This window comes from Megalops cyprinoides, chromosome 4 (assembly GCF_013368585.1).
Source record: "Megalops cyprinoides isolate fMegCyp1 chromosome 4, fMegCyp1.pri, whole genome shotgun sequence".
In the NCBI taxonomy this organism is placed as follows: Eukaryota; Metazoa; Chordata; class Actinopteri; order Elopiformes; family Megalopidae; genus Megalops; species Megalops cyprinoides.
Window position 1 is genome coordinate 14,093,481 of NC_050586.1, and position 15,757 is coordinate 14,109,237.

The 15,757-nt window shown below is 39.6% G+C and overlaps 1 protein-coding gene across 1 annotated transcript; it reads left to right on the forward strand.

Moving 5' to 3' along the window:
* The first annotated feature begins 4,573 nt into the window (after positions 1 to 4,573).
* htra4 (HtrA serine peptidase 4) lies at positions 4,574 to 14,162 on the forward strand. Its single transcript, XM_036527078.1, has 9 exons — positions 4,574 to 4,991; positions 8,395 to 8,494; positions 8,903 to 9,107; positions 10,799 to 10,993; positions 11,164 to 11,196; positions 12,213 to 12,327; positions 12,496 to 12,553; positions 12,765 to 12,860; positions 13,935 to 14,162. Exons 1-9 carry the CDS (start codon positions 4,574 to 4,576, stop codon positions 14,098 to 14,100), a joined length of 1,386 nt encoding a protein of 461 aa, XP_036382971.1. The 3' UTR covers positions 14,101 to 14,162.
* Positions 14,163 to 15,757: the final 1,595 nt, after the last annotated feature.

The following is a 15,757-nucleotide window of genomic DNA, read 5'->3' on the forward strand; positions in this document are numbered from 1 at the left end:
TATATATATATATATATATACACACACACACACATATACACAATATACACAATATGCAAAACTGTACACTGACCCCAGTAGTCTGCCGCATGAAGGGTTTTGTTGTTGCAGTTCTTCTACGGTTGCCCCCACACATCTAGAAATACCCCTCCAGCCCATACCAATGCAGCTGCAATTGTATTGGGTTTTTATAAATGCAGGCTCTGACCGAAACAGTAATTCATTACTGCTGTGACTTTACCTGTCAAGAGTTCGGGCCTCAGTCCACTGCAGCGCCAGTGTTGTTTCTGACATTATTAAAATAAACTACCACACTCTGACCGCTCACACTCAAAAACAAAACCCTGAGCCAAGGACAGGACCTGACCATTTCAACATTGCTCACTGCAATTCACCTTTCGTTCTGTGTGTGTGTGTGTGTGTGTGTAGCACCTGTGTCCTCAACAACATAATGTAGATAAATGCCAGTAAAGTTCAAAGCATCACCACAAAATGTTCATTTTTATAAATCTGATCTGATTTAGGGTAGAAAGTGTGTTGCTAACACAGCTACAGCAAATGCAGTTCACAAAATATACGTTATTCATTAAAACACTCTCCTCACTTGTCAGTGATTTAAATTTGAGAGAGAACTGAATATCCCTGACTGAGTTCTATCTGTCACAACCTTTATCACCTAATACTCACCATCCAAAGCAGCCAAGTGTTTTGTAGCATGTCCAGAGAGCAAGCAATACAATGTCCTACTTATTTATCTAAATTAATGGTATTTACTCTACATTTCACTGTTAATTTACAACGAAGATGACAGAGGCAGTATAATGAAAATTTTGCTTATTGTTGTGAGAAACACAAAAAATTGTATTTGCATGAAATTCAGTACATTTCTTCAGAATTATTAACATCAGTCAAAGCATTCAAGCATGACTCGTGAAAGGAGGGGGCATAGGTTTTGTATCTGATTATTCATATGTATGTTTCTCATTTTTATTTTTTATGTTTTCTTCCCCCTTTATGCAACCCTGTTTTGGAAACCTGATCAGCATCACAGGTCTGAGCATCCGAACACCTCACAGGTGCCTGACAAACTGCAGGGTGTCTGAGAGCAGAGAGATGTGGAAACCCTGGCTAGCCTAGCCACCCCTATCCCCACCGGAATGAAGCAAATTTGTTCTGCCGTTATGGGCACCTGGTCATTATCAGTAGATGACATGTCCAGTTCGGAACCTTGGCCATAGGGCTCAGCCTGCATTCAAGACGAGCACCATGCCGACTGAGCTCTGCATAGCCATTTCTGATCTACTCCCACTCTCCACTTTCATGGAGCACAGTCTGTAAACGGTAAAGACATCAAGCGTCTAGTAAACATCTCAGTGTAGGCCGAACCATTTCCCTCCAGGGCAATTTGCATGAGATTCATGGCAAATCGCAGAAGCGCAATAGCAAGAAGTGAAGCAGAAACAGCAAGCACGACAAACAGGAGTCACAGTACCTTTCATTCAAGATCTGTGACGAACAAACGCGCTCACGCCGAGGGTCACGTCTCTTTCCCTGACTACAAACAGGGGATGCCTTACTCAAGATAAATTGACTGAACTCTCTGGAGGTTTTGAGCTCCGGTAAGTTCAATTTGAGAGAATTACCATGCATTCCTTCTGCAGAACGTCTGGTGGAAGGGAGACGCAATAATAATTGCATCATTGTTTTTTTTTTTTGAATGATCAAAACTACTTCACAAATGCTGCGGTAAAGACTGACTTGAAAGTTTCCCCAAAAGAGTAACATCATACACTCTAAATTAAGAGGCTGATGTTCTCTCTTCTCTCAGATTGTCTGTCTTGCATTCTGTCTCTATTACGTGCTTGACACTTTGTCAGAATTCTCTCACAGGCTCCTTCAGACTTGTATTCTGAAATGTGAGGGAGTGTTTGAAGGCAGTGATTTTAAATTGGATTGTAACAAGAAGATCAGAGACAGGATCATGCTGGAACCTTCCCTCGGCCTCAGAGATAAGGTGATCTGGGAGGCTGCTACAGTCTCAGTTTTGGTTGAAGGAATGTGTTTGAAATTCCTGTGAGGATGATCTAGGATATGGTCCAAAAATAAAAGGGATTGTGATGCGATGCACTGAGTGGTGAAAAACAAAACACATTTTATTCAACAGTCCATGTACATTTAACCTGCGTGTACATGCAGCATACCTCCTTGCATTCTGTGAGAGCCGTATGTTGAGCCTCGACAACAATATGCTACTGTACATGGGGACTTCATAACAAAACACAATGCAAGACACAGTGAGACATGTTCGTCATGGGCTGTAAGACAAGAAATACAGAAACCACAAAAAAGACCCAGCAGCAGATCAGCAGATGCCTCCACAGACATGTTTTCTATTTCTCATCATCGGCCGTGACAAATACCATAGACACATGCACTGGGAGTTTTTTTTTTTTTTTACACAGCCAAGATGTGTAGCTTGCTCTTCATCCATCTGTTTTGGTAATTACATGGCTTGAATACGCCAGGTGCGTTTAGCTCTGCTTCAGCCTCCTCAATTACGGAATAAAGGGTGTCCTCTAACATTCAATAGGGCCTTCCCAATTTATCTTCATGAGTTCAACAACTGCTAAGGAGATAATATCAGTGCTCAAAACCAGGTAGGTAAAGTCTGGCGGAAGTGTTATTGTAGACTGTGCAATCGTATGCTAGCCATTTATCCACCTTTAAAAGATATGTTATTTAGGACAGTTTAGAGAGCAGAAATGTGGGCATAAGAAGTACATAGCAGTTTGATTCTTCTTCAGCAGGGAGAAGAAAGGTCTATTTGGTGCAGTAATACATCCAGTGTGGCAGCTGCAGTTCCTTCCTGTTTTTTTTCCAATCTGAACCCCTGTGCATCCTCCTGAACTGATCTAGTCAGTGAAACAGGACCTGATCACCTCTCATACTGCCTGCTTCAGTACCCACACCGCTGACTCCTTGCAAACAAATGGATTCATACCACCAAATCTGTCCCCTACTGCATGGACACAAAAATAATAAGAAAGGTGCAGCACCATGGTTTGAGGGCAGTTACAGAGCTTGGAACTCTGTTATTGCATAACAAACCAATTCTGGAATACTGAGTGCATTCTGATATCATGCAAAAAACTCACGCTGGAGGGAGGGGCATTACAGATATTTAGAACCTCCATGTGAAAGGATTAGATAGCACTCATGAGTGCCATCCCAGCACTTTCTCATCTCTGATGATTTTATCAAATTAACACAGGCCTGTGTGTAATGTGACATATCAAACATTGTTTTCATATCATCACAGTCATGGTGTGAAAACAGTGAATACATTAAAAAGTTCACTACATCATTTTGTGACCAAATACGTAACTAGCAATTTTTCAACAAATATATGTCTAGCAAGTATCAAAAAGAAACTCCACCAGCTAGTGAGGTAGGTGTTTAATTAGCTCATTATCAAGCTGTAGCTAACACTACAAGCATTGCAGTTGTCATATGATGACCCTATAACCATATACAGCGTTAATTCAAATATACTTTGAGTGTACTGTATGCTAATGCAGTGTTAAACATATCTATGAAAAGAAAGAATTGGATATTTGGAAATCAAGAAACTGCAATGCAATGCAATAGTCATTTTAGGAGAGTTACTAAAAACCTTCTATTGCATTATGTACAGAATACAGTTTAAAAAATACATTGGGATTCCAGCCATTTTGAACTTTAATATCAGAGTGTACTTTATTAAAACATGCTACAATGGAAAAAGTGGGGTGGAGTCTTCTGATAAAAAGTGTATCTCTGCATTCATCGTTTGTGTTGTAGCTATTCCACTTGTTCTAGCTGCCAGAACTACCTAGTTTTATCTCTGCCAGCTCAAAAATCTAGCCCAAACATCTTATCCAATAAGTGCCAGGAACTAATCAGTGCCTCTGTGGAGATTAACAAGTACAAACAAGTAGTTAAATTGGTAATTTATAAGTAATTCTGATAAAAGAGACCTCATTTGTGTACAGTTAATATAAAAAAACAACAACAAAACGATCTGATAGCGTTTATTTCACTTACACGATGTGATTTGTGGACTGTGTACAGTATACCTCTCTGCTGGACTGCTGTGGTGTTGCATGGACAGGCCCTCCTGCAGTAGTCTATACCAGCACATAAACCTGATGAATTAATAGAGCATGCTCGCGTTCTACATTCCAGGAAAACTTTCCTGCATGGGGACATTGGAACTCTGAAGCTTCGAGGAGAGCTCGAGATGAGCATGAAGCAGATGGAACAGTATTCTCTATGACGTTTTAACTAACCCAAATTAAAAGAAATATCTTCCATTTTCTTTTTTTATTCTTCATCTTTACTTAATGAGCAGTCTCGCGGTTATCTGTATTTTGCGACTATGCCATGTAACGTTTCATACAGAGTGAAAAAGTTGGTACAATGATCTTGGTTTATGAAAAGTAACCAAAATCGACTGAAACTACAGAATCGCGTCCACTCCTTTATTTTCCACTTCTATTCTGCAACCTGAATGTTGTTCATGTTACCTGTGACCATGATGAAGTTTATAGCTTGCATTTTCTTTGCCTCTTTTGTGCATTCGCGGCTACTCCGAAAGAGACAAACTCTGTGTCCAGAGATCTGTGATGTCTCGCGCTGTCCCCCTGCACCACAATCGTGCTATTACGGGGTTGTTAAGGATTATTGCGGTTGCTGCGTAATTTGTGCCGCTGGAGAGGGCGATCAATGCGGCGAGCACGGGATCGGGGTTTGTGGCGAGGGCATGGTGTGTAACTACGACCCAGGTAAGCGCAAACACCGGGGCTCATGCGAATGTACTTCCACGGAGCCTGTGTGCGGGAGCGATGGAAGGACGTACCCGAGCCTTTGCCGCTTGAGAGCCGAGAACAGAAGAGCTGACATCACCGGAACACCCCCGGTAATCTTGATTCAGAAGGGCCGATGTGATTCAGGTGAGTGTCGCAAAATATCTGACCGTACAATGCTTTGTGCAGACATATAGCCTGCTAACCAAAACAACTTTTTGTTAACCTTTTGTTAAACTTTATTTAGACTTTTTTTTATTATTTTGAAGAAAGGGTATGAAAAAATTCCAAAAATATAAACTAATTTAAGTTACTTAAAGTATTAAACTGTTAAGTTATATGTGACTTATATGTATAAAACAAAATGCAATAAGAATTTAAGCAATGTTAAACTTTGCTGTATTTTATCATCATTGCAGTTAAAAATATAGGGAGCAATAACCAATTTTAATGACTGAGCTTGTCACGTAAATGATTGCTTGCTTAAATGTTAGTTTACATTTAATTACTCTGTTGTAAAAACCGCCGTTGCAGACAGGTAAATGTCACCGGGTGGTTTAAAGGTTATTTGCGAAATGCGCGCACTAAATCAGCCACAAGTTCTCAAACTCATTACAGAACTCGATTTACTTGTACTGCAAAACTGAATTCTAGGGGAAATGTGAATATGAAATGGTTACCAGTGGAGTCTTCTGTAAAAATAACGAATTTGAGTTCATTATCAATGGGTTACAGCTGAAATCTCAAAGCGGTTCCTCTATGCGTTATATATGCCAAAATAGCAGCATATGTTAAAGATTTTGCAGGATTTTAACGAGTCCTATAAGATATTCGAATAAGTTCCGCAATTTGATCTACAAGTGTCATCTACAATAAACATTAAAACGTGGTTTATCGTGTTTTCGTGACATCACTCAAGTCATCTTTAGCAGTTTATTATGAGCCTTTTTGTTACAGTAAAGGCTGAGATGTGTTAATCACCAACAAACATATGAATAATTAAATGGAAGCTAAATTTATAACATGTCGACGAAACATATTTTAAATGAAACATTAATACTGCTGCTTTTGTAAGTATAAAGCTCAAATTATAGAGAAGTAACACTGTGTACTAAAGCTGTGCTATTTTTTTTTTTTTTTTTTTTTTTTAGGAAAGCTAAAGTACATTACCAAAGAAAAAATAAAGCTCAAAATAAACACTTGATACAGAGACAAATTTTGATGCAAGTTTAGATGATGTCAGTAGTATTCATTCTCATGCAGTTCAGTTACAGGAATCAAAGTACCGTAAGAATAAATCAGTCTTGAGGTGGCATTATGGTATGAGCATTGAGACCTAGCAGTTCTCATGGTAGTGTACAGCTCATTAAACGCTAAGGTGCAAGCAATGTGAAAAACGGCTCTCTGCTTTGGCCCAGTGAAGAGAGCTTTTGGAGAGGTTGAGGAGGGCCAGAGGAAGGCTGGTGTGGATGCCCACAGTTAATGCAGCACCACTGTAACTGTGAACACGACCTGATCATTGAAAAACAGGCCTCATTTAAATTTCACAAGAGTGGGAGCTTTTCACAGAAAATGTGGCTGTGAGGCTCTGACTGCCAGAAGTGCTTTAGCCTTTTCTTTAATTGAAATGTCAGTGACGTGCAACATAGATAAAAATTTGTGATGCTGTTTCTTCAGCTGACTGGTTTCGATTGTATCTATCAAAACAGGCTTTACATCAATATATTCTCTGTCAAGGATGTATCTGTCATATCTCCTATAGCAGAAATTTGTAACTGGGAAAACCTATCATGCCTTGGGTCCTAACTCAGAAGAGCAGGTGTTCTCACCACATACCTTGCTATTATTCTGAGCCTTGGAGAGTGTTCTGTAATTGGTAACACACTTGCTCTACAGTGAAGTAACTGGAATGATTAAATTTGTAAGAAGCTCTAAGAGTATATTGGGTGGAGAGAGAACGATGAAAGAATTGCAAGAAGGGGAACCCATCCCCTAAATTTTACCCCAAAGGAACGAGAGATGTTATTTACATACATCACACAGTCTTCTGTCCAGCACAATAACTGTTGGTGGTGCTATGAAGGAGAGGAGGTAGGGAGAAGAGTTGAATAATTGGTTATTGTACTGGATTTTGGAGAAGCGGGTGTTGAGGTAGTGGGGGTGGCAGATTGGTTGGGTGGGCACTGGGACATATTATATACTGGGCACCTGTTACTGGAACACTTGATTAAATAGCTGTTAGCCACATGATGAAGGCAAGTGAAAAATGCCCATGCTGTTTGTTGACAGGGGCCTTCCCCAAGGAGCACATATTGTACTGTATTATTTCTCTGCCAGGTCATATACAATATTCATCACTCTTCTAAGTGGAATCTTTCAGGATTATTTATATAGACCACTGAGTTATGCAAAGGCCTGTCCTTGTTTAGATTTAAGTTTTATGATGAAATTCTATGATAAAGAATGTAGATTCATGATGAATAGCCTTCAAACAAGTAATTTGACTTCCCTGCTTTACAATCCATAATAAACAGGGCAAAAATACTTGGTGTCCAGATTGAAAAAATGTGTGAGTACTAGAACAGGTTTTCAAATTGTTCACCAGGTAGTTAACACATTTTGTAATCATACATATCTTTACAAACCATGACTTAGCAATTAACGTTTTTTTTTTTACTTCAACTTCTGTTAAAGGTTGCTTTTTGTGTGAACTGTACTTCAACTAGCAATCGCAAAGATGGCCATCAGCAATTTTGATTGGAATCGTAAATCTTTCAAATAAGGACACATTCCTTTGTGGCATAGTATGCGCTGCTCACATTTTTGTAGACCATATCAGGAGGTTTTCACATGCGCAATGGTTATCTTGAATCTTGTACTCTAAACTGTGAGTGATGCTGCATGTTGCACATCAATTTACCTCTGAAAGGAGAGCCTTGAGGGACAGTGGTATATGTGGACACAGAGTGTTCACCTTGCCTTGTATTTGCACCCACATGCATCTCCAGTGATTCTTGGCTGAACCATTAATGATGGGGGGTATACAATAGTAATAATAACAGTAATAGCATCTCTTCCTTCTTGGCATTAGATGTGGAACTAATTTGCATACAAGGAAGCATGCCTTAAGTTCATTCAAGTTGCAGCACGAAACCATACAAAAGATCCAGCAAAGAGGGCGCATTGTATAAAAGTATGTTGGGCAGGAGCTAAACTATGATCACAATGTTCAAAGACAAAAGAAAGCATGAAGGAGAGCTTGGTATTCAAGTAGTTGTGCATACGTTCCTGAGAAAGGTCATAAATAGTAAAAACATGCTTTCAGTAACTTAGTTCATTTCCCCCTACCTACCCCTGGAGGAATAGTTCCAGGTGAGAATTCTTTAGAGGGCATGGGTCTTTCGTAGAATGAGTCAGGTTTATAGCAATCACGTTCATTGGCAAATGCTAAATAGAATGCCGGTCGAATGACTGATCTGACTCCATTATTTGAGCAGCACTTGAAGACATGCAGTAGGAAATTAATCTATGCTGGCATCTCTATCCTCAGGGTCCTTGAATCCCAGCAGCATGCGATACAAATTCAACTTCATCGCTGATGTGGTGGACAAGATTGCCCCTGCCGTGGTCCATCTGGAACTTTTCCGCAGGTGAATTGTCGTGAGCCTGGCCAGCATCTCTTCTTTCAATGGCATCACAAAGATAACATTTAATGCTGATGAGCTTTGACCTGAGAAAAAAAAACGTTACGCTCTAATCAAAAAAAAAAAAAAATTGCAAGGCCTTTAGGTAAACAGAATTTCATTTAAATGAAATTACACTCCATTTACATTTTACTGTTTAGTTTTTTCAGTCCCAGCCTGTGATACTGCAGGATGTTGCTTTTCTGTAACCATGGTTACAGGCACCAATTTAATTGGTTGATAAATAGCTCTGTGGGGGCATATTTTTCAGGTGCAACTGAACTCTTGGGAATCTGGTTTCCTGTCTGTTGCAGATGTTTGGGTGTCATGAGTGCATACAAATGTTTTTTTTTTAATTATCATTTTTATTCTCAGGCTGCCGTTCTCCCAGCAGGAGATCCCTGTGTCCAGTGGCTCGGGGTTCATCGTGTCTGAGGACGGCTGGATCGTCACCAATGCGCACGTCCTGTCCAACAAGCAGCGCATCAAAGTGGAGCTGAAGAGCGGGGGGCAGTATGATGCCACCGTCAAGGACGTGGACCAGAAGCTAGATATCGCGCTCATCAAAATCGAGTCGGATGTGAGTCCCCCAAGGCCTCGCTGTGGCCACTTTACGACTCAGCATGCTGGCAGTATTTTTGATTCGCATTTTACATCAGTTCGGTCCCACTGGCTTGTCATCAATAACTAACATCAAAGAGGCTGAAAGTGAATTAATCCCAGGGAAACCATCCAGCAGATGTACCAGGAGCTTGCCAGAGAGGGGTTTTGCGGGCTAAAATTAGATTCCACTACTTGACACGGTCAATTTGCAGTCCGATTTTCTCTGGGGCAATCACTTCTGGTGGTAGAAATTCACCATTTCAGCTTGTTTCAGCATTTAGAGGTATGAGGTTGTTACGTTTGTTGCCTTTCTAACAGCACCTCTTGCATAACAGCTCATCAGTACAGCATTCAGGGATCTGTGGCTAAAAAAGGAACCAGTTTAATGGCACCAGTTCTTTATTCCAGGTCTCATCATGCAACACAATATCTGATAACTACTAACTCCTGAACTGTATGCCAATGGTCATCTCATAGAGAACACATTATATTCATCTTTCATAATTAATAGAATACTTACCTTGATTTTACATCCCTATACATATATATATATATATATATATATATGTATATATATATATATATATATATATATATATATTTTTTTTTTTTTTTTTTTTCTACCTCAAGGAAGTATGTTTTGGTTAATTACAGTGATAAAAATCAAAAAGTAAAGCTTTCTTCTAATTGTTTTTGCAACTTAAACAAATGAATCATACAGATTACTATTCAATGTAATTGACTAAGATTAATTTAAGAATCTGTGAAGAAGAAGAAATATAAGAATCTATATATGATTTTCCTCTGTCTCACAAAGACAAAGGCATATACAGATTAAACCTTTGCTTTCACCTTGCACATGCACTTTTCTTTTTCTCTGACCAGTAACTACCAGAAATTGTCACATTTACAATTTAATTTAATTAATCCTATTTAATTCATCCAAATAGACCAACCGCCATGTGTGAACATAATCAAAAATCCATAGGGGTTCCAAGGTCCACAGCTAATAAACACATCATTACATAAGAGGGCAATACCTCCAGGTACCCGGTAACAGCAGTAGCATTCAAGCTTTCAGGCTACATGCTTTCATAGGTGAGTACTAAAATGTATCATATTACAAGTGATAAATGAGTACAGAGGTAGAGCTGTAAAGAGAGTAAAGCTACGTTTCAATGACATCCCTCAGGCCCTCCCCGATGTAGATGAGCGAGCGTGCCAGGCACAGGCACCGTGAGGCAGCGATGGAGCATGACTTCATGCCCTGCAAGGGGAGGGGGGTAATAAACTACATGCTGGAGGCTTAGATTCCAACTATAAAACGGTGTTCTGCTTCGACAAGAAGAGACAGGCACTGACAGGCAGAGTGAGAGGTGTTCTCAGTCCGTAAACTGCAGAACCTTTCTGCATAGTCTGATCGCAGTTGGGACTGCAGGTGTGTGGTTGACCCCGCCAACATCCCAAGGCCCTTTCATGCCTCGAAGGCTTTAATTAATATTAGTGTTGTGTGTCTCCCAATCAAAAGTTTGCGTGCCACAATTAATTTATGATGGCAGCGGTTTTTGTATTACATGCCTATACCTGAATCATGTACCAAACGGTGTTCATCCAGATAACAAGGCCACCACTGAGTCTGTTTTGTCTGTTGGCTCCCGTGTGTTCCAGAACCACCTGCCCGTGCTGCTGCTGGGGCGCTCGTCAGACCTGCGGCCAGGCGAGTTTGTTGTGGCCGTGGGCAGCCCCTTCTCCCTGCAGAACACTGTCACCACAGGCATCGTCAGCACCACGCAAAGAGGCGGCCGTGAGCTGGGGCTCAAGGACTCAGACATGGAGTACATCCAGACCGACGCCATCATCAATGTGAGCCAAGGCTGGAAACGCTCAGCGAAACCACGCTTGCTTATATCAGCAATAATACGATGCTACTAGAGCAACCTTTTGCTTCTCCCATAAATCCATAGACATCTGTTTTTCCTTTAAACTAAGCAAAGTAACTGTTTAATTCCATTTATTTTTCCATTCCTTTACAGTATGGAAACTCTGGGGGGCCACTGGTTAACTTGGTAAGTAAAGTTATGACAAAGCATTTAAGATGGATGGTGACAACTGAGTCCAAACACTTTCTCAAGCTAAAAGCTATATAATTGCACAATATGGTGTGTGGATCCTAATTTTAGGGAAAAAGTTCCCAAGTTCTGTTTTCTGCTTTTATGTACCTGATACACAACTTTCATTATTATCATTATTATTTCATCATTATTATCATTCATTATTTCTGAGAAAATGATGCCGGTCACATATATAGCACTTTACAATCTATTTCTGCTGTTAAAAACTTTTTAACAATAATACTGCCACTGTGTACTTTAAGAGAACATCACTGACAGTGAAGACTTGAATTTTTTATTTATTTATTTTATTTTTATTATCTATATTATTGTATTATCATTCTATGTTTTTAATTAAAATGAAATTGGGATTCAAAGTCAAAAGACAGATAATGCATACAGCTTGGCTTCCATTTCATTCATCCAGAAATGTAGTGAGATTCATATGAAGTACACATGGAAAAGAAGTCATATTGTGTTTGGGAAGAGTTGCATAAGCAGGATGCTGTGTTTTTGCAAGCTACAGCAGCTGCTGCATGCCAACTCAAGTTCCTGACGCTCACCCAGGGGCATCGCTCAAGCCAAACACATTTTTTTTATCTTCAGAAGAAAACTATTATTCATTCCACGCCTCTTTAGGAAATAGCTATTTGTTCATGCCTGGCATAAATTTGCCATTCTCCGATTGTGAATTTAGGATCATGTTTGACGTTTAAGAATCAATTCTGCAGTCTCAGAAGCCAGGGTGAATTAGAAATAGACACAAACACCAGAGATTCATCACTCAAAATGCATTTCAGTTTGAATAAATGCAGGCTGTAGTTTCTTATGGCTTACATATATCTACACTGACATCCATTTATATTTTTATATATATGAATATATCTTTATATTCATGTAATTTTTTACACACTGTGTCCCAGTAGATGGATATTGGTCAACAGTTTTTATTCTATTTGTTTGGTCTCAAGGATGGTGAGGTCATCGGCATAAACACTTTGAAGGTTACTGCGGGTATATCATTTGCAATTCCTTCAGACAGAATTCGTCAGTTCCTCACAGACTCCTATGACAGACAGATAAAGGGTATGTGAAATTTCCATTGATATGAATTTTAATTCAGTATGTGAATGTTGTTGACGCAAGTTCCATAACACTCACCATCACCTTGAATTAATTCATTTGTGCAGCCTGAATTGTACAGTCTGAATTGAAGGTAGTTGTGCGTTTCGTAACTGAAATACCCTTACTTAGGAAAGACACTTCCTAAAAAGAAATACATGGGAGTAAGAATGCTTCAGCTTTCAACTGCGTAAGTAAATATGCTATGTTACTCTTGTTCAATGAAAGTATCCCCATAATACCTCATCCTATTCAAATTCTCCAGTTTGTCTTCAAGAGACATTAGTTGTGGGTCAAATTAACATGTGTCAGAAACTGAATTTCATTCTGAAAAGCCATATTTGCATTGAGATCGAGCATGTAACTCTTTTTGCACTCAAACAAGCCTTTTCTGTTGTCAGTATGATCCGGGATCTGAAGGATCGTGACAGAGACTTTCCAGATATCAGTTCAGGAGTGTACGTGTACGAAGTGATTCCTGGGACAGCAGCATCCAGGTAAAATACAGGTCCAGTTTCAGCCTTCCTATGGGTCCAGAGTTCACAGTCACGCCTGTGTACCCCCTGCTTGTTCCTCAGTCTCCACACATTGTGTTAGCATGAACACTTTCAATCCTTAGCTAAATTTGCATCACACTACATATGACCCTATAAAAACCTCAAGGAAATTGACCAACTGTGAAATTGCACTCTGAAACATGTGGTTTGAATAAAACATAATAGCAGCTTTAAACTTAAACACCTATCATTTTCTGAGACCAATACCTTTAAAATAAGCTAATGGAGAAAAACCATTCAGTACTCACCACTGGCCAGAGTTAAAAGCCTTTGAGTCGCAAAGCTTGAAACCCTAATGGTCCACAACAGGAATCTCATTTGATGTCCAGCTGTTTACTCTTGCCAAATGATTTGGCATTGATGAGGTAACAGGGTTAGGAGGCAACTGGATACTCTCATAGGGATGGGACGAGGACATCAGTGGGGTTCTCAAGGCCATGAATGACAGTCCTCTCCAGTTCTCTATTACACCACACCCACCCATAAGCTGTGGGTTATCAAATCATCTCCCCTACCCCACAGAGACAGGAAGGGGGTGACATGACCTCAGGTCCCTCTGACTTTTGTAGTATTTCTTCTTTAGTCAAATCACAATAGGCAGCTTCAAAAGCTCTTGAGACAAGGCCCAGCATGCAAAGTAATCCCTCACAGACCAAAGCATTGGAACAAGCTTGTGAATGGCTGCATGATTTTTTTTTTCAATATTTGGAGAGCAGATTTCACAGAATGGAAATTGATTTAAGCTTGTTTTGTTCTATGACAAAAGACACCAGAGAATCTCTTGCAGAGATTCCTCATCTCCCTCCCCCCTGAGTGCTTAAGTCTCAATCACATCTGGGTCTTGGATCAAGGTGAACATCTCAACCTTATCCAAAGGCATATTTCTGTCCGCTGTTGTTCCCATCAGAGGGAGGGTATTGGCCGGCTATCAAACTGAAAAGAAATCCCAACACAGGGCAAGATGAATAAAGACAGGGACTGTGACACATGTTGTCATTGATTTTGCTTAACTAGCTCTGGTATGAAGAACCATGATGTGATCATCAACATCAACGGCCAGCCAGTTCACACCACGGAGGATGTGAGCGAGGCGGTCCAGTCCGGAACTGCCCTCACTGTGGTGGTGCGTCGAACCAACGAAGATGTGACGCTCACAGTTGTCCCAGAGGAGATAGACTGAGGTACATCTCCACACATAGTATAAGCCTGTGAATTTGTGGCCTCTCCACCAGCCAGGCCATGTTTCCACATCTCACCACACAGGCATTACTCCACCAAGAACATTTCTGTTATTCAGTAACCAAAGAACTCCTGAGGTCCAGCTGGGTTTATTACCATTGTACAGTTTTAAATGTACAGATCACTGGCTGCATCTTAAAAATGTGTATGCATGTGCGTGTGTGAGTATGTATAGTCCTTGCAATAGTCTTTTTTGTCTGTTATACACAAAGTACTAACTTTCCACAATCCACACTTCTGGTCAATGTATGAGTAAAAGCAACAATCAGACGAAAATTGAAAATCCTCTTGTAAAGCAAGTTTTACCATAAATACAGCAGCTGACACAGTGTTGGAGAGGAAATGAGTTTTATGAACTGTATGTATAAACAATAAATAGTAACCTTTTGAAGATTATGAATTTGAATTGTTCTAACCATTTATAATAAAAACCTTAAAATGAACCATGGAATCGCCAGTCCATTTGTTGAATCTTGTATCAATGAACAAGGTAAAACTGATTGCCCATGATTGAAGCTAGAAGACTTTAAAGGAGTGTCTATAACCCAAATTACTCCTGCAGTAGCAACATTCAACTTTTACTAGAGTATTTCATAGGCCTACAGTTTAATAAAAGGAAGCATGTTCTTCTAGACTCTTTGACTGGTCACAGAAAACAAAAATCAGAATTTGCTCTTAGATATTTACTTCGAGCACATCCTCACCTACTACAAGTGCTACCCTGAGGGAGGTTATTATGTAAATTTGAAGAACTAATATGCAAAGCCTGACATCTGATTCCCACTATGTCAGCATGCAACAAACATTAAATCATACAGGGTACACAGGAGGAGGCAAACTAATGCTTCCAATTTCCAACTTCTCACTCACTGCAAAAACACAACAACAAAATTATGCTTTTCTGTCTCCTCCACTTCAATACACTGTGGACTCTTGAGGACCATACCTGTGAATTTTAAACATAAATGAACAAATAAATAAAATCAATATACAACACAGGTTCCACATGTAAGTTACAAAATGAAAACAGAAATGAAGCTTTTGTAATTATGTAATTTTGTAATTATATACTTAGTAATTGTAACATACCAAACATTAGCTGCTTAATCTAAAGATGGGTGAATTTAACTATACAATGAAAAGGTACATCATAACACCTGCCAAGCAAACTGAAAGGCATGCTGTTTATGTAGTATGACACTTAAGGCTAATTACACATGGAGAATTTAGGGCAGATGTATGTGGTGTTCCCAGGTTTCCAAATTTTCAAAGCCAAAGACTCACCCAATTAGGTAGTGTTTTGTATGACCGCCTTTACTTAAAAAAATTGTAATGTATATGCCCAAATATGTAAACTTTACTTGTTCATTTGCCCAATGTTCTTAACCTTAACTTGTAAGTTCATCATGGCAAGTGACAAAAAAAATCTCTTTTTTAAGTTTATTTTGTGTGGGCTGACTGTGACCAATATAACCTATATGTACAGAGAATCTGAGAGAAGCATTTGGAGAATGGGCAGAAGAGGACAAGGTAAGATAGAGGGGAGAAGCTCTGTAACGAACGTAACTGTACAGCTATGGCACTTACTCTGGTGTCTG

Coding starts and splice junctions, on each gene's coding strand:
- htra4 (XM_036527078.1), top strand. CDS start 4,574: ATGATGAAGTTTATAGCTTGCATTTTCTTTGCCTCTTTTGTGCATTCG. Junction 8,495..8,902: donor CATCTGGAACTTTTCCGCAG/GTGAATTGTCGT, acceptor TTTTATTCTCAG/GCTGCCGTTCTCCCAGCAGG. Junction 9,108..10,798: donor TCATCAAAATCGAGTCGGAT/GTGAGTCCCCCA, acceptor CGTGTGTTCCAG/AACCACCTGCCCGTGCTGCT.